Source organism: Brachypodium distachyon, chromosome 3 (genome assembly GCF_000005505.3).
Source record: "Brachypodium distachyon strain Bd21 chromosome 3, Brachypodium_distachyon_v3.0, whole genome shotgun sequence".
Taxonomy (NCBI): domain Eukaryota; kingdom Viridiplantae; phylum Streptophyta; class Magnoliopsida; order Poales; family Poaceae; genus Brachypodium; species Brachypodium distachyon.
In genome coordinates this window covers 45,545,551-45,567,606 of record NC_016133.3, presented here as the reverse complement: position 1 = coordinate 45,567,606, position 22,056 = coordinate 45,545,551, and the positions used below count along the sequence as shown (strand labels likewise).

The 22,056-nt window shown below is 45.1% G+C and overlaps 3 protein-coding genes across 3 annotated transcripts; all 3 read right to left on the bottom strand.

Moving 5' to 3' along the window:
* Positions 1-38: 38 nt before the first annotated feature.
* LOC100828009 (elongation factor 2) lies at positions 39-5,639 on the bottom strand. The gene is made up of 3 exons (XM_003574968.4): positions 5,480-5,639; positions 3,360-3,489; positions 39-2,683 (listed from the first exon to the last, which is right to left on the bottom strand). The coding sequence occupies exons 2-3, from the start codon at positions 3,448-3,450 to the stop codon at positions 243-245; spliced, it is 2,532 nt and encodes an 843-aa protein (XP_003575016.2). The 5' UTR covers positions 3,451-3,489; positions 5,480-5,639; the 3' UTR covers positions 39-242.
* Positions 5,640-12,276: 6,637 nt separating this feature from the next.
* LOC100829729 (11-beta-hydroxysteroid dehydrogenase 1B) lies at positions 12,277-17,142 on the bottom strand. The gene is made up of 6 exons (XM_003574975.4): positions 16,878-17,142; positions 13,664-13,856; positions 13,442-13,527; positions 13,210-13,341; positions 12,933-13,097; positions 12,277-12,818 (listed from the first exon to the last, which is right to left on the bottom strand). Exons 1-6 carry the CDS (start codon positions 17,061-17,063, stop codon positions 12,540-12,542), a joined length of 1,041 nt encoding a protein of 346 aa, XP_003575023.1. The 5' UTR covers positions 17,064-17,142; the 3' UTR covers positions 12,277-12,539.
* Positions 17,143-18,526: 1,384 nt separating this feature from the next.
* Positions 18,527-21,453, bottom strand: LOC104584268 (transcription factor MYBS1). Its single transcript, XM_010238495.2, has 2 exons — positions 20,698-21,453; positions 18,527-18,930 (listed from the first exon to the last, which is right to left on the bottom strand). The coding sequence occupies exons 1-2, from the start codon at positions 21,183-21,185 to the stop codon at positions 18,624-18,626; spliced, it is 795 nt and encodes a 264-aa protein (XP_010236797.1). The 5' UTR covers positions 21,186-21,453; the 3' UTR covers positions 18,527-18,623.
* Positions 21,454-22,056: the final 603 nt, after the last annotated feature.

Sequence of the window (22,056 nt, the reverse complement as noted above, 5' to 3'; positions counted from 1 at the left end):
ATACTCCGTAGCTAAAGAGCAAAACGGCCAACATGCAGTAGAAGCACAAACAGTGAACTGAAACTCTGAAGACCCACGAGAAAATGAAGGCATAATCAGAAAACACTACGACTTAACCATACGGTGGTACAACATGCCAGACAGTAATATGATCGTTTGACAGGCATTAGACAACTCAAGGAAATAAGAGTACCAAAAGATACAAATTCTCTTAATAGCAGGATAAAACAGCACCAAAATTCTTAGAGCTTGTCCTCAAATTCAGATAGAGGAGTCATTTGTTCCTTGAGCCCCTTCCTCTTGCGGATCTCCGTGACAAGGGTGGCAGACTGGGTGCCGGCCTCCAAGGGATCGGAAGACATGATATCCCAGTGGTCAAACACACACTGAGGGAATGCCTGACCGGATGTTGCAGCCCTTAGTGTGCTTGAAAACCCAAAGGACTCGATAACAGGGAGGTAAGCCTTGATGTTGTAAAGTGGGGTACCAGGCCTCTGCATCTCCTCGAACACATGCCCTCTCTTCTGATTCAGAACACCATAAATACCACCAAGTGCGTTCTCCGGGGCCTGGATCTCCACCAGGTAGACAGGCTCCAGCAGCCTTGGCTTAGCAGTGAGCTGAGAAGCATAAATGACCCTCCTGGCCGTAGGGATAACCTGCCCACCGCCTCTGTGAATGGCATCAGTGTGGAGCACAACATCACAGACCTCAAAGCAAATTCCTCGCATGTTCTCCTCAGCCAATGCACCTTCTTTTGATGCCCACTGGAAGCCAGCCACAACAGAGTCCTTGATTTCATTAAGATACTGTACTCCCTTACACATATCAACAACCATGTTCGGGCCAGTGGTCTCAGGTCCAAAGCACCAAATCTTCTTGGCAAGATCCTTGTCCCAACCAAACTCCTCGGATAGGATCTTGGAGCGCACCTTAGGATCATCACGTGGGCCTATGCGGCCATCATCAATGGCCTCAGCTAGTCCCTCTTCCAACGGCCGAGCTTCCATGTAAAGACGGTTATGTTTATTGGGGGACTTGCTCATAACAGTACGGCTGGACTTCTCAAGAACAGTCTCACGGAAGGAGACAACAGGAGGGGAAACAATGATTTCAGCACCACCCATGAAGTCATCCTGCAGATCCTTCAAGCAAATTTCAAGATGAAGCTCTCCAGCTCCAGCAATGATATGCTCGCCAGACTCTTCAATGGTACAGAGAACCATAGGATCAGACTTGGCCAGACGCTTCAAACCTTCAACAAGCTTAGGAAGATCAGAGGCCACCTTGCACTGAACAGCAACACGCACAACAGGAGACACAGAGAACTTCATTGCTCTGATTGGGCAAGCATCAGTTTCCTTCTCATTTGTGAGGGTCGCATTCTTTGTGATGAACTGGTCAAGACCAACCAAAGCAACAGTGTTACCGCATGGAACATCCTCAACAGACTCTTGTTTCTTTCCCATCCAGATAACAGTACGCTGGACACTCTTCACATACAGATCCTTCTTCTGACCAGGAACATAGTTGGGACCCATGATACGGACCTTCATGCCAGTTGCAACCCTCCCGGCGAAGACACGACCAAAGGCAAAGAATCTTCCCTTGTCAGATGCTGGAATCATCTTAGAAACATACAGCATAAGAGGACCTTCGGGGTCACAGTTTCTAATAGCGGTTGCATATACATCATCAAGAGGTCCCTCATACAAGTTCTCCACACGATACCTCTGTGCCTTTGAGGGGGAGGGAAGATGAAACACCATCATCTCAAGCAGAGCACGACTGGCTGGCAGCCAAGTTTGCATGACACGCTTCATGAGAGCCTTGCCCATTAGGTCCTTCTCATCATTCTTCATGGTCACACCAAGCTTCTTCAACATAGGCCACAACTTGTCCTTCTGATCATTCATGCAGGTGTTGATGATTTGCTTGATTGGCTCATAGCAGAACTGAACAAAACCTCTCTTACAAGTAGCCGAGCCAGTGTTCTTGGTGGTCCATTTCTTTGTGGTTGGGTCAAAGAAGTTCTCACCCCACAGCCTCTCCATCATCTTTGATTCATCAACTCCAAACTTGGAGGCATACATCTTAGCAAAATTTGTGAGAGTGAAAGCCCAGCCATGCAAACCAGCTGAGAAAGCCACGGTCCCCTTTTCTGGGTACACTTGGACATCACCAAGGAGCTTGTCTTCATACGTTGCCATGATGACATTGGCATTTTCAATGACACGGGAGAAAGTCTGATAGGCTTCCTCACCTTCAACTTGAAGCTCAAGGAAGCACCTGTCCATCTTGTTCACAGTAAGGACAGGTCTAATCCTCTCACCAAGAGCTTGGCGGAGCACAGTTTCAGTCTGCACACAGACACCCTCAATACAGTCAACCACCACCAAAGCACCATCAGTGATACGAAGGGCGGCTGTGACCTCCGAAGAAAAATCAACGTGTCCAGGTGAATCAATAAGGTTGATCAGGTATTCATTCCCATCCCTCTCACCCTTGTACATCTGGAGTGACTCATCAGTCATCTCGTAGAAAAGAGAGATACCAGTGGATTTGATCGTAATACCACGCTCTGCTTCATCTGCACGGGTATCAGTCATGCGAACATCACCAGCAACTTCCTGGGCAATAATCCCAGCAGCTGCCACAAGGGAATCCGTAAGCGTAGATTTGCCTGGAAATAATACATAACAAGTTAGAACAGCAAGGCTTGAGCATTGAACAAAATACAAAGTAACAGATTTAAACTCAATTTTATAGGCAACAATAACAGAATTAGTATATAGGCATCAATAACTGAAAATATCAGCATGTCAAACAGATAGGAGCAAATAGTACTGCATCTTAAGGACTAAGTAGAGGACAATGACAAGTTGAAAATAACATAAGTCTGATACATGTAGATAACGAAATAAAGAATTGAGGAAAGCATTGAATCTACTGGGACAAAATATCAGAATTTCACATGTACAACCATGTTAATATGAAGTTATAAAAATATAATCACAACAAATAACATCAGTGAAAAAAGAGGCTAGATATTGACCACTAGAATTATTGGTCCTCTGAATAGAACAAAAAAGCATAAACTGCAATTTACTTTATCAAAACAAACATCAAACATAATATAAGATGTAGCAATCAAATCCATATCACCCAATCAGAACGATTGCTCTTTGTAGAGATGAATCCAATCATTACAAAACAATAGTGCATGGACAATGTTGCAAAAACCAAATTAACCAAACTAACGAAAAAGAAACAATTTTCAGAATTAACAGTGTAGCATTATTATTATGTACAAGTTAAACAACATCAATGGTCAAAGAGATCACTGTTCTGGGACGTACCATGGTCCACATGAGCAATAACAGACATGTTGCGGATGTTGTTCTTCTTGTCCATAATCCGGCGAAGCTCTTCTGCTGTAAACTTCACCATCTTGACTGTTTCTGAATATCAGGCAACAAAGAGAAGTTCCTGTACGGAGAAAAGCAACCAGGTTACAATGCAACCAAAAAACAACTGTGAAGAACTAAACAGAAAAATATCACTATAAGCATAGAAGTTTAAACCCAGCATGTCCAATAACACACTAATTTTCATAATACCCCACCATGAAATTGAGTAAAAAGGAAATATGATGTGTAAATTATAAACAGTACAAAGTAAGAACTACTAAAATCATGCGCAGGAAACTTGTTATCTCAGATGGACAAAGAGGGCAGCCACAGCAATATTCAAGGCACTTCATAAACTAAAAGACAAGAGAAAGAAAAATTAATTAGGTTTTCCCGATAGTCTACATAAGATTACGTTAATAGAAACTAACTTAATATAATTAGCCCGCTACCTGGCCAAGCAAGGATGTATGGTTGACCAAGTAAGGTGTTTTATTCATCCAAGTTTATTCACCTACAGCAAACAAACTAAGTAGCACAACTAGGTTCGAAATGTTAAATATTAATCACACATGCAACAAAAAACCTTTTGCAAAGTTGCATGAATAAATGGCAAAATTGTGTGTAGGTGAAGCATGAGCCTGGAAACGGGCAAGGTTAATTTAAGGCATTTAGGCGACGGTGTGCAGAACAGCATTCCATTTGGTAGAAAAACAAAGGTACGTCAATTCGTATTATATATAACGATATGGAAGCTAAGAGGATAACTCAGGAAGAGATTATTCTGAAACGAGAATCTGGACAGTCCTGCAGCACTCACTTCGATGTGTAAAAAAAAGAAAGCGATCAGAAGGACCAAGCTAAAATCGTCTATAAATTCACAAATATACTTGAAGTATTCCATAAAATGAATATGTGGAGGAAACATTAAGGCAAGCAAGCAGACACTACACGTTGACCATTCTAGTGAACCACATACCTCTGGAGGAATATAACATCTACCTCAAAAGAGTAAAAAAAGGAACATGTCTATCTAGCGAATTTAGTCATATCCATTCCAGATGCACTAACGAGCGAAATTTCACGGCCAAAAAGTAGACAACCGAACTGGAGAAGACAAGTCTACGCTTAAACAGCTTATTCTGAAACGAGAACCTTAACAGTCCTGCAGCAATCACTTCTATGTCTAAAAAAAGAAGGCGATCAGAAGGACTAAACAAAAATCGTCTATAAATTCACAAATATACGTCAAGTATTCCATAAAATGAATATGTGGAAGCTTGGCAAAATCTTCCACCCGAATTTAGTTACACGCGCAAATATGTGGATACGAAATAAACTCTCGTTAAGAAAAACGGAGGTCAGGTGGGGTGTTTTGTTTTACGGTTGGATCGGCCGAAACGACAGAAAACTGCCTGCCCAATACGACCATCCAATCGGTGTTTTCAGCGAGGACGGATTTACACCGGTTTTTGCCCAAATAACAGGCTTCCAATCAGGGCCTAAGGCAAGCAAGCAGACACTAACAGGACCATACACGTTGACCATTCTAGTGAACCAGATACCTCTGGAGGAATATAACATCTACCTCAAAAGAGTAAAAAAAAAAGGAACATGTCTATCAAACGAATTTAGTCATATCCATTCCAGATGCACTAACGAGCGAAATTTCACGGCCAAAAAGTAGACAACCGAACTGGAGAAGACAAGTCTACGCTTAAACAGCTTATTACGAACGGAGAAACAATAGATCTACGTCGCAAACGAGTAAACAGTTTAAGGGAGAGTACATCCCGTCCACCAAATGGAATCATATAGCTTGAACTAACGAAAACGATGAACGAGCATCTGAAACACTTCAAGCGAATCAGGCCAGTGTTCTAACCGCATCAACACAAACCGTAAAACTGAACACACAAGAACAGATTCCAACACAAACCATAAACAAGTCAACCGAGCAATTCCCCACGATAGGAAGAAATAGAACTAGCACGCATCTAGATCGACGAGTTCCAGGAAGCAAACAAAGCGAGGAAGGAGGATGAGAGGGAAGGGCGGGCGGGTCTCACCTAGGGGTCTCGCTTCCACCTCCCGATCCGAGAGGGTTGAGAGGAATGAGATGAGATGAGGAAGCGGCGGCGCAGGACGGGAGGAGCGCTGCCTTATAAACCCTAGCCACTACTTTCCAGGGTTGTATAAACGGGCTTGGCCCACCAGGCCGCCAGGGACGCGAATATCTCGCTTGTAGATGGACGAATATCCGAAACGGGTGCTGCAGACGTACTTGGTTTTCTGTGGGCTATGGATGCAAATGGAATGGGCCGTAGCCCGTAGGCGCGGAAAAAATGGTTCCTTCAAAACTACAAATAACGCAGCACGTTACAGAAGTACTAATTTTCAAGACGCCGGCGGCCGGCGATGTAAGGCGCTCGTAGCGGCAATGCCACCTACTCCCGCCGATTCCCGGCGGTGAGTCCACCTACTCCCGCCAATCCGTGGCGGTGAGTGTACTCGTACTCGACAAGTTCTGCTCTGGTTATCCATCTAGGGTTTTCATCTTGTTGCGTGTCTACTGCCAAGGTTTTTGGCTACCGATTTAGTTCGGTTTCTGTTACCGCTGAGGTGTTCCCAATGAGTACTTTGGTTTGGCTTTGTCGCGGGCTAGGCGATCCAGCAACAGTTCATGAGTTGCGCGATCTCGCGCGGGAGTGTGCGCCGAAGATACTTGGTGTTGTAGAAACTCAAATTGCCAAGAACCGTGTGGAAGGTTTGGCGAGGTCGCTTGGTTTTGATCATGCTTTTGGTGTTGATAGCAGTGGTGTGGCTTGTGTGCTTTCTGGAGAAGTACGGAGAATTTAATCTTGCGCAATTTTTCCAAATATCATATTGATATGGAGGTACGATAGGGCGAGAAGGCGCCGTGCAGCTCACGGTGTGGTACGGTGTGATATGATGAGGTTTTTGCGAGCCGATTGTGATTTGCCTTGGTTGTGCATCGGAGATTTCAATGAGGTGTTACGAAGGGAAGAGCAGTTCGGTCCTAATGAACGGGACATGGCGCAGATAGAAAGCTTTCGGGAGGTGGTTGATGCATGTGGACTCTGTGACTTGGGCTACATAGGTTTGGATTGGACTTTTGAGAGGAGAATACAACAAGGGCAGTATTGCCGTGTTCGCCTGGACCGTGCTCTTGCTTCAGGTGGCTGGTGTGATCTTTTTCCTTTGGCTTCTGTGCGCCATCTCACAGCTGTGAAATCTGATCACTCACCTATTTTATTGCTGAACCAGATGGAGGCAAACAACCAACGGATAGCTATTCATAAGCCTTTCCGGTATGGGGTTATGTGGGAACGACATGAAGAATTTAAAGAGGTGCTTGATCGGTCTTGGGAGGGTGGTGAGTGTCGGTCTGTTGGAGACTTGGCTGGAAAGCTAACTGGAACTGCTCGGGCATTGCATGCATGGAGTTCCAGATCGTTCGGGGATGTCAGGGCTGAGCTTCGCACTTTGCGCAGCAAGCTGAAACAGCTGCGTTCAGACCCAGGTCGTGTTGGGCCTTCTTATGAGGAGGTAAAGGTTGAGCACCGTATTATGGAATTGGGATTCCGGGAGGAGGTGATGTGGCGTCAACGGGCGCGAGTGCAATGCTTGCCGAGGGCGATAGGAATATCCGTTTATTTCATCAAAAGGCAAGTACGAGGAAGAAGATTAATCGGATTACTCGACTTGTCCGTGAAGATGGGTCAGTTTGTGAGGACCCCGCGGAGCTGGAACAAATGGCTATAGATTTTTATGATAATCTTTATGCTTCTGAGGAGCTCGTATGAATGCTATCACACGTCCCTTGGGATTGAGGAAGTGCTATCACACATCCCTTGTAAAGTTACGGGTCCTATGAATGCTATGCTTAATGCACCTTTTGAGGAGAAAGAAGTGAAGTTGGCATTGTTCCAAATGTTTCCAACCAAAGCGCCAGGGCTGGATGGTTATCCTGCACATTTTTTTCAGCGTCATTGGGAGCTATGCGGGAAGGATGTTATCGCTATAGTGCTTCGCTTGCTCAATGGAGATGAGTCACTGGTGGAGATAAATAAAACGTTCATTGTCTTAATCCCTAAGGTAGTTAACCCAACATCTCTGTCTCAATACCGTCCTATTAGCTTGTGCAATGTGGTGTATAAGATTGCATCCAAAGTGCTTGCTAACCGGTTAAAGCAGATTCTACCGGATGTTATTTCTGAAGAGCAATCAGCCTTTGTCCCGGGGCGTCTAATTACGGATAATGTGATCACGGCATACGAATGTCTTCATTTTATGAAGAGCAACAAAAGCAAGTCCAATGCTCACTGTGCTTTGAAGTTAGAAATGAAGAAGGCTTATGACAGGGTGGAGTGGAATTACCTGGAAACCATCATGATAAAGCTGGGTTTCTCACGACGTTGGGTGACTTCAGTGATGAGATGTGTCTCGACAGTTACCTTCTCTGTGCTCTTTAATGGAGCACATACTAGGGAATTTAAACCATCCAGGGGCCTGCGTCAGGGAACCCGATCTCTCCATACCTGTTTTTGTTGGCAGCGGAGGGATTATCTTGTCTGCTGCAGCATGCGCGTGGTGTTGAGGGGATGGCAGGCGTTCAGGCGGCCACCTTGGCTCCGAGTGTGAATCACCTCTTTTTGCCGATGATTGTATTCTGTTTTTTAAGGTGACAGATTCAGCGTCAGTCACGATGCGAGACACTCTGCAAGCTTACTGTGATGCCTCCGGTCAACAAATTAACCGAGATAAATCGTCCATCTTTTTTGCAAAAGGCTGCCCAGAGAGTAGAAGGGGCAACATTAAGTTGCTGCTTGATGTGCAGCATGAGACCTTAAAAGAAAAATACTTGGGACTTCCTTCGGATGTTGGCAGGAGTATGAATGGGGCGTTCAGTTATCTAAAGGACCGGGTTTGGAAGAAGCTGCAGGGATGGATGGAGCAATCTCTTTCATCAGGTGGCAAGTAAATTCTCATTAAATCGGTGGTGCAGGCGTTGCCGACGTATTCTATGTCTTGTTTCAAGCTGCCCAGGGGACTGTGCCAACATATCACGTCCCTCGTCCGAAAGTTTTGGTGGGAGAGTAAGAAGGGCGAACGAAAGACGTCATGGGTGTCATGGGATCTGATGACGATGCCAAAATATAAGGGTGGATTAGGATTCAGGGATATTGAGATTTTTAACTTGTCTCTTCTTGCGAGGCAGGTTTGGCGAATTCTGGAGGAACCTGCGTCTTTGAGCGCTCGCGTGCTCAAGGCTCGGTATTATCCGGATACCCACGTATTACAGGCTGTGCCGGGATCTCATCCATCACAGATTTGGAGGGCTCTTATTGAAGGACGGGATATGCTGAAATTGGGCCTAGTTAAGCGGATTGGGGATGGTAAGTCCACACATATATGGGACGATAATTGGATACCAAGGAATTTCAAGTTGCGGCCGGTGTGCCCTCGGTCCCTGAACCCCCCGCGTCTTGTTTCGGAATTAATCAGCGAAGCAACAAGGTGCTGGAATGCGGCACAACTGGAAGAGCATCTACTTCCAATGGATGTGGAGGTAATTCAGAACATTCCCATCAGCCATGTTCAGCAGGAGGATTTTTATGCGTGGCACTATGATAAGAGCGGCCGTTTTTCGGTTCGTTCAGCTTACCGAATGATCATGGAGATTAAGAAGAGGCGTGAGACTACCTGGAGAGGCGTCCCGAGAGCTCGAATTCTGATGAACTAGAGAAGGACTGGAAGAGATTGTGGAGTGTCAAAGTTCCTTCAAAGCTACGTGTCTTTGCCTGTCGGTTGGCTCGCTCGTCGATCCCGACCGGAGAGGAGCCACATAGGCGGCAGATGGCCACCTCGGCTGTTTGCTCAATCTGCAGTGCCGCGACTGATTCTTGGTGCCATGCTCTTCTAGAATGTAATATGGCTCGCAGTGTTTGGTCTCTGATGGAGGATGATGTGGTGGTTCCTTTGGTGGGCGATGAAACGAACGATCCGAAGAACTGGCTATTCACGCTGAGCAAATCGATGAAGCAAGAAATGTTTATTAAGGTCCTTGTTACTCTGTGGGCGATCTGGTGGGCTCGCCGCAAAGCTATTCATGAAGATGTTTTTCAAAGTCCGCTCTCTACTTATAATTTTGTCATCAGATACTTGGGAGACCTGCAAGTGGGAGCTGTGCCAACTCGGGGGGCTGTTCGTGGCCCAGGATCTGTGCCTTTGCGCTGGATTCCTCCCCCAGACTATGCCAAGATAAATGTGGATGGTGCTGTTGCAAAGACTGAGAACAAGGGTGCAGTTGCAGCGATTTGCAGAGGTTCTGATGGCGTATATCGAGGTGCTTCAGTGGTGGTTTTTGCAGGTTTAACTGATGCAGCTACACTGGAAGCACTTGCCTGTAGCGAAGCTCTTTCGTTGGCTGCTGATTTGAACCTGCGAAAGATCAGTGTGGCTACTGATTGTTTGGGAGTTGTGAAGGATTTAAATGAAAAGAATTTTAAAGGGCACTATGGCGTAGTTCTATGTGAGATTGAAGTGAAACGGAGTCTTGTTCAGGAGGCCATCTTCGGCCATGAACGTCGGGAAGGTAATAGGGAGGCTGACTTGTTAGCTAAATCAGCTACCTATTTAGACGTAGGGAGACATACTTGGTGGTTTGATCCGCCGGACCATATCTGCATTCCTCAAATTTTAATTCAATAAAGCTTCCCCGTTCCTCTAAAAAAAACTACGCGTGCTCCCCTGTTCTTGTTACTCAGTTAATTTAAGACCAATTGAAATTTTTGAAGTTTTTTTGACACTAGCAGAATGCCCGTGCGTTGCAACGGTCTAGGAAAGCCACTTTTGGGTCTTCTATTTTTTTTCGTCTTGGGCCACACCCGTTCTCCCTCTTGGGCCAGCTTCCCCAAGAGCAGCACACACGCGCGCGCCGGCTGCCGCAATCTCCACCCTCGACGACGCCTCCTCGACCCGCAACCCGTTCAGGTTCTCTGAACCGTATCCCACTACCCTTCCCTTCCTTTTCCCCTCCTCAATAATCCCTCATAATCACGGCTGAACCATCTTAGCGTGCGTTGTCGTAACGGCTCCCGTTGGCCCAGATCAACACACCGGGGATGAGGGCAGAGAGGACGAACATGTTTCCTTGTTTTTTGTGAAATTAAACAGATGCTAAACCGCCTTAGCGCGCGTTGTCGTAGCGGCTTCCGTTGGCCCAGATCAACACGCCGAGGGATGAGAGCTGAGAGAACGAACATGTTCTCCTGTTTTCTCTGGAATTAAACGGTGTATGACAAGATGGAGCCCGCAGGCCAGCGCCGCCGGCTCTCAGATGGAAGGAGGCACCGCATGCTAGACCATATTTTTTGTAAGAATCAATCTGCCGCTGCACCTACAGATAACGAGCATTAGCAAAGCGGCAGAGCAAGGTCGAAGGTGTGAAGAGATACCTTTGGGCTTTTAATTGGGTTTTCTTCGCTGCATCAGGAGAAGTATTTTTTATGTTGGATTAGGAAGGGTCTTCTATTGGGCTGCGCCAGGAAGGCGGAGCTCGGTGTCTGGAGCGCACGAAAGAGTGGTTTGCGTGCGAGCGGACGAGGTGGGTCTCGAGGGCTTGACGAAAAAAGGGAGAAAAAAGGTGGAACGGTGGGTATTTTTTACTTTGGTATAGATAGATTTGGTGCAATCCTGTGGGCCAACAAATTTTATGGAAAGTTTAACAGACGACGGTGAAGGGAACGGTCCGTATTTTTTAGATAGGTATAGATAGGCTAATGTTGGAACATTGTATTTTTACTTTAGTGAAAAAGAGGTTGTCGGTGTAGAAGATAGGATACACAACAGATGGGATGCCGTTGAGGCATGATACAGTTTGCGCCACCATCGTTCACGAGAACTGTGATGTGACAAACCCTACTATTTCTCGTTTGAGGCATTGCTGGGCATGATGTGTAAGGACGTATGCTGCGCCGCTGGCTATGTAAGGAAGAGAAAGACAGAGCGATTGGTAAGGCACATCGAGAGATAAATTACAAGGGGAAAGTGAAGGGCATGTAGTCCCCGCCAAGCCGACCCAATTGTGGCAACGCTTAAGTGCAAGGGAGTGATTTCGCTCTTTCTTACTCCTCTTATTTTCATGGGGTGACGCTCACTCATCATGTGATAGAACAAGCAAAACATATTATACATTGTAGACAGCGATGGATCCACCAGCATGGCAAGGTACAATGGCCGCCATACTTACAATTTGCCCCGAAACCCAATATTTGTAGTATATAGTCTATATAACTTATGTCAATACTTTTTATCTTTACTTTACTTCCAGAACACAAATCAATCTGTATGAAGTATATAGTGATCTTGCATCATACATGGTTTTCTCCTTAAATAAGGCCACACCTTATAATTTTCCAGTATCCACTAATGATTGTAGATATACCTTGTTCATACATGATTTTGCTAAAAGAAAACTGCAAAACTGTACAAGCCATAAAAAGTGTGAAGAGAAAAATGGCCGCTACAACTTTGGTGAAGTTCGGCAAAAAGAATATAAATGACATGTGTAATAGGCTGCTAAAGAGCACGGTACGCGATAAATTTTGTAGTTGCTTGTGACAAAGTGTGACTATGAAAACAAAAATGTTCTGTATATCATCTTTGTCAAAGTGCCGAAAAAAGGCTTTCCAAGTCCCAATCCACAAGGGCCTTTTTTTTTTGTTGGAGGCAAGCCACGAGGATTCGTTATATTACTAAAACAAGATTAAAATGAGTTAAAACTACATAATTTATTTTGGTCGATCCTGATTGTAACGTGTAGAATAATCTGATGTTACAGTCGTGTGGAAGAAACTTTTTATTTCAAATTATATACAAGCAAGTGTTTTTCACAGTAAACAGTACTACATATTATAAGCGGGGTTTTGGATGCAAGGTATTTCACGAAGGAGTTTTCGTATTCAATTCCCAAAAAAAAATAAAACATTGTTCAAATTATAGACATGAATTGTAATGCCCAGCCATTGCGCAAGATTTGCCCTAGTACTGTTTGATATGTTCCACCATGCTTAAGTTGCAACTGTACGGTCTTGGCCATGACATTTATTCTGTCTTGATGCCGGGACTCAGGAGAGTCGAAGGGTACAACTGTCTCACTCCGGTTGCCTCAGCGATCCTCTGGGCGAGCGAGCGCCCCCCATTCCTCGTGTTATAGAGCTGGTAGCATATACAGTTGAGGACCTCAGGGGCAATGCAAGCAATCAGCTCCATTGGCCGGTACAAGGACGGCCATGTCAGGTACCAGTCGCCTTTCTGAATGCTGTCCAATGCTATCTCACAGAACGTCTCCACGCGACCCACGGGGAAAATCCCAACCTGTGCCTGCATGTAAGTCCAACATCATATCTTCTTTGTTAACCTAGCAATTTGAATGAATGCAAAAGAGCCCTACTGGACATGGCTAAATTATTGTGTCCGTTTTCCGTTGTGACTTACATCTCTTGTCTCCTCGTTGACGGCGAGAACGCCATCTTTCTGGATGGCCTTGCCTTGGGTAATCTCGGACTCGACGTACCCGGGGGTGAGTATGGTGACTCCCACTTCCGTGCCAAACTCGCTCCTCAGTGTTTCGTAGAACCTGAGCTGAGCTGCTTTGGTTGCCTGCCGAGCATACAGAATAAAGGAGCATCAGCAACAACGAAAGTTCAAAATAGGAGAGGAACTAATTAAATTAAATTGATTTTGTGATGTCAGGTAATGCTCCTCTGCTCACATTATAGAAGCTCATTCTTGGTGTAGCCACCGTTCCTGCTCCAGAGCAGCTTATGATGAGTTTTCCCTTGCTGGCCTTGAGGTGTGGCAGCGCATAGTGGGTTGGATAGACAGAGCCCCAGAAATTCACATCCTGAAATGTTCGAAAGATCAGTTACCCTGACGTTGGTTCTCACAACAACATCATAATCAAATTTTAGACGAAGGGGCTCAACGGGCATCCCGGTTTTTACCATCATCTTGGCGAATGCAGTTATGTTGGTGGCTTCGTCAAAGCAGCCGGTGGCCCACACCCCGGCATTTGCGACCAGATGGTTCACTGCAGCATGCACATCGATCCACACACGGATGATCAAATGAAGGCAACAACCGTACAACACGCAGCGTGATATGCTCATGCGTGTTCAAGACACGAGGAAATCGGAACAGGAGGAGGGGATGGCTGCGGTACATACGTTTGCCGAAATGCGCGAGAGTTTCCTCGACGGCGCGCCTCGACTCCTCGGCGTCGGAGACATCGGCTAAGATGACAAGGACATCCGGCGCGCCGCGTTCTCGAGCGGCCTCGGCGACGCGCTCCAGCGCCTTCTTCCTCCGCGCCACCAGCGCCAGGCATGCCCCTTTCTGCGCGTACTGGTAGGCCAGTTCCTGTTCAAGTAGTATTACCGGCTTCAGTAGCAGCTTTGGTGGATCCAGAAACGTTTTGAACTATGATGAGAGTTCATTTTTCTCTTTTATTTGAGATGTACTCCGGCATATGGAGTTACTGCTCCCGAACAGCTTATGACTAGATTGAAAATTTCAAGTTTTCACGGAATGGAGGTTTTCACTTGATACGCCGGCTAAAAAATAAATTCAAAGAATTTATAACATTGATAGAATAGTATTCAAATTACAACATAAGCCCTCAGATGTTATCATATAATAAATAAACACAATCCATTTCTAAAAAATATTTAATAGTTTTTTTATTATAAAATCAGGAGCAAAATCAGTAGTAATTTGTATTAATGTAAGACATAACATGTACTGTTGTATAAGTTATAATAAATTCTATATCATTTGGTACATGTGTATAACACTTATATTTTTTTATATTTAGGAATGCATCAATACATTAGTGTGCTTGAACAGAATTTGGAATGTACTTTTGCTAATTTTAGTGTGCAACTGTATTGTCATTCAAACACTTCAAATAGAAATAGAACTGGATAGTACTCCAATTTTTATGGAATAGGAACTAAAAGTTAAATACCATTTTTTAATTAATTCAGTTAACCAAACGAAACCAGGCTTGTAGCTTGATTATTACTCCGTATTACATGGGCTGAAAGCGTGGACTAGTGCGAGTATCACTCCAACCCTAATGTCTAATGTCTGTGGACATGCCTTAGCTCCTTGGCTCTATCTTTTATTTAATGAAGTTCCGATCGGTTATGTTTTCCTTATATGATCATTATGTGTTTATGTGAACTGTGTTAGCATAATTTGAGTTTGAGTCTAGCTAGGCGCATGTGTGTGTCTCCTAATGGGATTAGGATTAGAGTCCTAGTCCTAGTTTTTGTTAGCCGAGTGTGTATTCGTGTAGGATACTAGTCCGTGTGTGGTTAGATGTTGTGCTTGTACGCGTGTGTGTATATACATGTACACACATAGTTTGTAACCAAGCCGTGAGATATTAATGAGAAATAAAAATAGAGGGCACGATACGGGCCCTTGGCCAAATAAATTTCTGATCGTGTGCGTCTTCATGTGATTGATCTTTGGGCAAATCCAACAAACTGAGCCTAACTCAGGTGGTTTGGTTCCTTGTCGTGGAACCAGCCCACTGTTTTCCTAAATTATTACAGGATTTAACCGACGCTATTCTTTGGTAGGTGTCGTACCCATCAACAAATTTGTCAATCTTTAAAGATCCGCTCCACATACGTATTTCATACATATGAATTGAGACAATTTCAACGAAAGTTCGACGAGGGGTACAATGGAATGAAAATGAATTGATGAAACACTCTTAGAAAAAGGTAAAAAGAAAGATATTTTTTAAGAAGGATTACGTTAAAATAGAATATAGATAAATGACACACACATCTAGATATATTCTATATCTTCTTTCTTCAGTATATTTTTCCATTTGAACAAAATTAAATATGAAAAATTAAATTAAATATGAAATGATAGGGTAGGATGTACGCGCGTGTTGAGAGCGTTTGCTGTTTGTACCGGGTTTAAAAAAAGAAAGAAGAAGATATGTTTTGTTTACGTGATCGTGTTTTAGTCTTAGTCAGCGATTGCATGATTGTGGACTACATACATATTGGATTGTAAGTGGAATGAGCGCTACCACACAGATCGAATCAAATCGCTCTTTGAATAATCTTTAATTCTTTTAAGAAATATATTCTGTTGAAGAAAATAAAAAATAGCTCTCGTGGTTCAGGCTTGTACGATTTGCGGCGTACAAGCTTTCTCAGTTGAATTCTCACCTCAGCGGAAGTGCTGACCCGCAACCGCTGAGTGCCGAGACTCAAGCCTTGCGAACGTGTGGCGTGGTCATGAATTTTAGCCCCGCCAGGTCGATGTTATCTGTTTTCTTCTTTTCGTTTGCTTCCAATCATACTCTAACGGCTCTATGGGTCCCCTCGCAGGATAATGCATATTGGCTGCATGTGAGATTTGAATCCTCGATCGCACACTCAAGAGTCAAGTCAACTCTTCCGCTAGGACAATCGCATCAGTCTCATGGCCGATGAAGTTCTTTTTACGGACATTCAAAATCAAACTGGAAAGCTTGGCATAGTTATATTAATTAGTTCTTCCGAGATATGCGATTACCAGAAATCTTTGGCCACTCCAAGGCTCGGTAATTGAAAATAACAGTTTCATGTGGTCTTGACTCAAAAATTAGAGTAAATTTCACAAAACCACACTTTTTGGGGTTAGGGTTTCATCAGGCCACAATTGTCACTAATAGTCTTACAGAATCCCTTTTTTTTGGGCAAGCTGTCTCACAGAACCTAAATTGGGTAGATTAGGCCGTTGATGGTATTTTTTTACAGGTGAGACCCACTTGTCACATGCCACGTCAGACCCGTTTCGTTGCCACGTCAGCTTCCAGACCCATCCGGACCCGTTAAGGGTTATTTCTCTACCTAAATCGCCGTCTCGGGTCGGGTCCGAGAGCTGATATGGCAACGAAAGGGGTTGTCCCGCTTGAGGTGGAGTGTGACAGGTGGGCCCCACCTGTCAGAAAAACCTGATTTGGGTTCAGTGAGACAGACTGCCCCCAAACTGTGGTTCAGTGAGACTATTAGTGATAACTGTGTCCCGATAAAACTCTAACCTTAAGAAGTGTGGTTTTGTGAAATTTACTCCAAAAATTATAATCATAAAAACAGCTAACAGCATACAGTACTGTAGTAGCTATAGTACTGTTAGGTGAAGAGATTGTAATCCATGTCCATGTAGCTATCCAAGTACTAATTAAACCAAGTGCACACGATACTTACTCCTTCGTCTCATATTAAGTGACTCAAAATTGCTCAAATATGAATGTATCTATGTCTAAAAACGTTTAGATACATGTAATAGAAAGTCGGTTAATATGAGACGGAGTGAGTACATTTTTTCGATAAACATGGGATGGGGATATTGAGGCGAGGAGCGTACCTCGCCTATGCCGGAGGAGGCGCCGGTGATGAGCACGACCTTCCCTCTGAGGTCCTCCTTGGTAAACGGCTTCACGAACGCCCACATGAACAGCTTCACGGGTATAGACAGAGGGATGTATACCAAGACAACCATTAGAGCGATGACATGCATCACCACGCTATGGAAAAGGATGTAAAGATCCATATCTTCGATTGAGAGAGACGCACACAGAGGAACTGAGAGAGGGAGAGGGACTGAAAGGGCCGGGGGGAGTGTGGAATCAGGGAACATCTGATGCATATATATATACAAATTAACGTCGGATCAGGGTTAGAATTAGTAGTGTGGCGACAGCGTATTATTCGAGTCTGCCAGCATGGAAAAGAGTATAGTATTAGTATCTCTTACTTAATTAGTGGCAGTTGAAGTTGTAAAAGTATGAACGCGCGCGCATCGCGTGCTTTAAAAATAAAAAATAAAACAGAAGCACATGGAGATACAAAAGCTTTCGACGCATGTTGCGTGCATATTTGCTGATTTGGCGAGTTCCAAGTTCACAAGTGGATCCTGCGGCCATTATTTGTTTCCATACAACTGAATAATCTTCCCTGTTCATACACACACAGCCTTCCCAAATCCCAAAGCTATTGTTGAGGGCAAAGAAAGGCTCACGTACAATTGCGTAAACTTGATTGGTACCCACACCAGGCACTTCTGTACGTTCGTTTTAGGCTGGCAGCGTCGCCGAACCAGTCAATGATCTGGACAAAGTTCTTTTCATTTTTAGGAACAAGGCGATTTCTTCGAGGGGAACAAAGACAGGTTCAGATAATTACAACTAGAAAGGGATGTGAATGAGAAAGAGAAAGAAACAAACCACACTGTCGCAGCAAAAGTCAATCGACAATGCGTGAGATCTTCTTTCACCATGTAGGCCACCTGGAGAGGGTCCAAAATTTCATTGGAATTTTGTCGAATGGGATTGTCCCTAAATTTTGCTCCATCGGCCAAATATTTGGGTTCAGTGGGATTTCACGGCTAAGTTGGCTTAACCCCAAACTCTGTTTCGGGACAAAATTTCCCCCAACCTCTTTTTTTGTATAAATTACAACAAATTAGTCGAACCAGCTAAACTGGAGGTCTAATCATGCTTAAAGGATGATTACATCGATTGAACTAGACTAGGTCCCACTTATATAGTTCAGTTTGTACATCTTTTAGCCAAATTTTGAGCCTTCTGACTATTGAACTAGAAGCAGGACTTATGCAAGATCCCGGTTGCATCCCAATTTGAAATCCAACCAACTAATTTTTTCCAAACCTCTGGTTCAGTATTTTATAAACAACAGACCAGCAAACTTTGCAAACTTTGAAGCAACGGAGGATAACCATTGTCTCGATGACCGACTGCTTACAGTGCCGTGCCAAAACATATACACATTAAATGTTTTCTGCCTTGAAAAAAAAACCTGTTTTCTGAATTCTTTTCACATTTAACCTGCACAATTCTTAAAAAATTATTCTCTCCGATCCATAATAAGTGTCTCAGATTTTGTACTAATTTAATACAAAGTTGTATTAGATCCGAGACACTTATTTTCGATCGGAGGGAGTAGTTTCAAAACATTGCATCTGATGGTAAACCACACTTATCCACACATCTTGCCACAAAGTTCACTGCCCTATGTATATACTATGCACATATACGTTGCTGCCCACAAGGCCATCTTCACCTGTGCAGATAACTCGTCACTTATATACGAGTCACCGGTAGTTTGCAGCTTCCTCTTCCCCTGCAGACACATCATCGGTCGTCCCACTCTCCGGTTCGCCGTCAGCAGCAACAGGTTGCTGGTTGCTACCGTGATCTGCAGCAGCGCCCGTTGTGCCGTCGTGGTCGATGTCATGTATGCTCGGCCGCTTGCACTCGTTCCGCCGGCGCTTCGCCTGTCTGATGCTGTACTTCTGGTAGTGGCTCGCGATCTGGCCCGCGCTCCTCGTCACTACGAACTCCCGCGCCAGCCTCTTCCACCCGCCCGTGCCGTGTTTCCTGATACCCTCCAAGAACAACCTGCCATTAATCAGCTCATCAGTATCGAAACTGACACCTGGGTACAATGATGAAAAGTCATTTAAATATGTGAAACTTTAGCTAAATGTGCCATGACGGAATTTTTCCTAGATAAACATATTTTATTTTGTTTTCTAATGTCTTACTATTGACTAAATTGCACAAAACCATCACTTTTGTGGCTCAGGTTGTGAAAATCCATTACCGTAAGAATTTATTGCACAAAAACACCACTTTTGCTCACAGCCCAAATAATCGAATTTAGGTGTTAAGCCTATTTTTGGAAATTTTGCTAAAAAATTTTTGTTGCTATTTTGGCCCTTTGCCGAACAGAATTAATAGAAATGGCCTCCTCTAAAACTCAACGACAAAAGTAGCCCGGCGAAAAGCTTACAAAGACGTTCCGCCAACTAAAATGGCAGAAAAGCCTTAAGGCTAACTGCATTGGCGGAACCTTCGTTGGACAACCACGAGACGGCAGATCACAGGCAAAGGGTTTTTCATTTGGCCACAAGGCCTTTCCGCCAGCCCAATTGGCGTAAGGGGATCCACGTGGGCGCCGTTGGGTTTTCCGTCAGCTCATTTTTGACAATAAGTTTTCAAGGAGGCTATTGTTGTCAATTCCGTCGATGATGGAGCTAAAGGAGCAAAAGATTCTAATTTTCGGACAAGGCGGACACATTAGTGAGACGGATTGTGACGTGATGAGCGTTAGGCGATGAACAACAACAGTTGCTGTTCTCTCATCCTCTTGGACAACACAACTGCCTCGCGGACAAATCCAGCAGCGGCAACGCGTCAAGGAAAAGACGTTGTCGTCGCCGTCCCCATCACCAGCAACGACGAAGAATCCTCTATGCCGCGTGGGAAGAAGCAACACCTGCAACCAGCACAGACATGGATGACGGGGCTGAGGAGCACGACTCGGAGGAGGAAGACTCCGCCGCCAGCTCACATCGCCGTCGCCACCGGCAAAGAAAGGAACAAGCTGCCACAGTCGAGGTACAAGGGCGTGGTGCCACAGCCGAACGGGCGTTGGGGGCGTGAAGATCTACGAACGGCATAGCCGTGTGTGACTCGGCACTTTCACGGGCCGCTTTCTGGAGTTTGTCGACATGCTCCGTAGCAAACCTACCTCGACGAGCTTGCCCGACACAACAAGCTCGCTCTCGTCACCTCCGGTCGACTTGTTGTCGTCGTCTCCAGTTCCGGCGCCGATGTGAGCAGGAGCGGGAGCACCTGTTCGACGGGATGGTGATGCCGAGCGACGTCGGGAAGCTGACCGGCTGGTGATACCGAAGCAACACTGGCAACTATAGTGACGGCGGCTCCCGGCCCGTGCTTGTCCAGGTCGTGATCGGGACCTAACACCCATCACGGCGCAAGCTGTCTGACCGATGGACCAACCTTGTCAGAAATTGACTTAATGTCTAACTTCAGTCTTTTGCACCGTGAGTAACTTGTTACACCAAAGTAATGGTTCAGTGCAATAAAATTTGACAGTACTAGTGTTTTTCCCAACCAAATCACAGGAGGGGAGGTCTTTACTTTTCTATGGTACTAAGTACTCCGTACTTTTTATTCAGATTTTTGCACCTTTTTTCGTGTTGCCCAGTTTTTTCTTTTGTTTTTGACAGCACAGTTAGCAAATTAACACGGACCTACTGCATTCTGGTATGGTCAAACGTTAATCCCCACGAAATTGATTGACCTATAGCTAGGAAGAAACAAGAAATTATTGATCTCACAGCACGAAAAATCACGTACTTGTGCTCGACTTCAGACCATGGCACGGCCTTGTTCCTTTTCTGAGGAACGGCTTTCTTCTTCTGGTTCTTTCCAGTCGTTTTCTGGTTAACTGCCTCCTTCGACGCGACACAATCAGTTGCCGGGATCGAGGCCGCCTCTCCATCTGCCGGCGGCGGCGCACCGACGTCGTCCCCCACGGTAACTCCCGCCTCTCCACCAGCCGCCAGCGTCGGGGCAATTTCTTGCAGATCCCAGCCGGGCGGTGTCTCCACCTGTGGCGCCTGGAGCACGCGCCTCAGCTCGGCCACCATGGATTCGTACCGCTGGCACGCCTGGCAAGGCGTCTTGTCGCCGAGGGGCGGGGCGATGAGATCCCATCGCGGGTACATGCGGCAGACCAGCAGCTCCAGCAGTTTGTCCTGCTGCCGCGTCCAAACACACGACGGCGCTGCAGGCTCGGGCGCTGCCGCTGCCGCTGATGGTGTTGGCGGGACAACATTATGCATGGCTGAAGATGCTGGTGGTGCTGGCCGGACGGGACGGTAAGCTGTCTGGAACGCCGTTAAGGTTTTGGACGCTGTACGAATTGAAAAGCTTTCTGGGACGCCGTTAAGGTTTTGGACGCTGTACGAATTGAAAAGCTTTCTGGGACGCCGTTAAGGCAGGGGCCATAGTATCATCGTGCTGGAGTAGTTTTTTTTTGTTGCGTGTATGTTATTGTGCTAGTTAAAACGTGTCACGGCGGCGCCGGACTCTTGATCGTTGTTAGCCTTTTAGATTAGATCATCTCCGCTCATCCACGCGATCTTTTAGGGTTGAATTGAATGCATGTCCGTCTAATCTAGGCCATGCATGGATTGTCAACTTTCGTCACGGCAGCAGACTCTGGTCATGTATGTGCCCGTAGTCTGGTAATTATCGGCTAGCTGACCAATTCGACTACGTGTGCTCCGGCGATTCGCCCGTTCACACAATTTGTTTGTCGCCTAACTGATCATCGGTGAGCAAATCGCCGGCGCTTTTAGGACAACCGGCCGAATTCATGGGAATTGGATCTGAACTTCTTCTTTTTTTAGGGGAATAATTGAACTATCTGAACTCAATGCTTGAACCGAAATAATGCGAATGTGCAGTGGTTTATCATTATCGATCAAACTATTAATTTTTTTTCCTAACTTCAACAACTAATCAAATTTGCTTGGATTCGTCAATTGAAATAAACTATCGTTACGTACGTTATGAGATACTCCGTATTATTTTAGTACCGTATACTTCCTCCGTCTCATATTAAGTGTCCAAATCTATACCAATATATTAAATTGGAGTTTGTGGTGATTGTACGGACGTCGCGGTAGGTCTTTTCATCAAAATTACGAG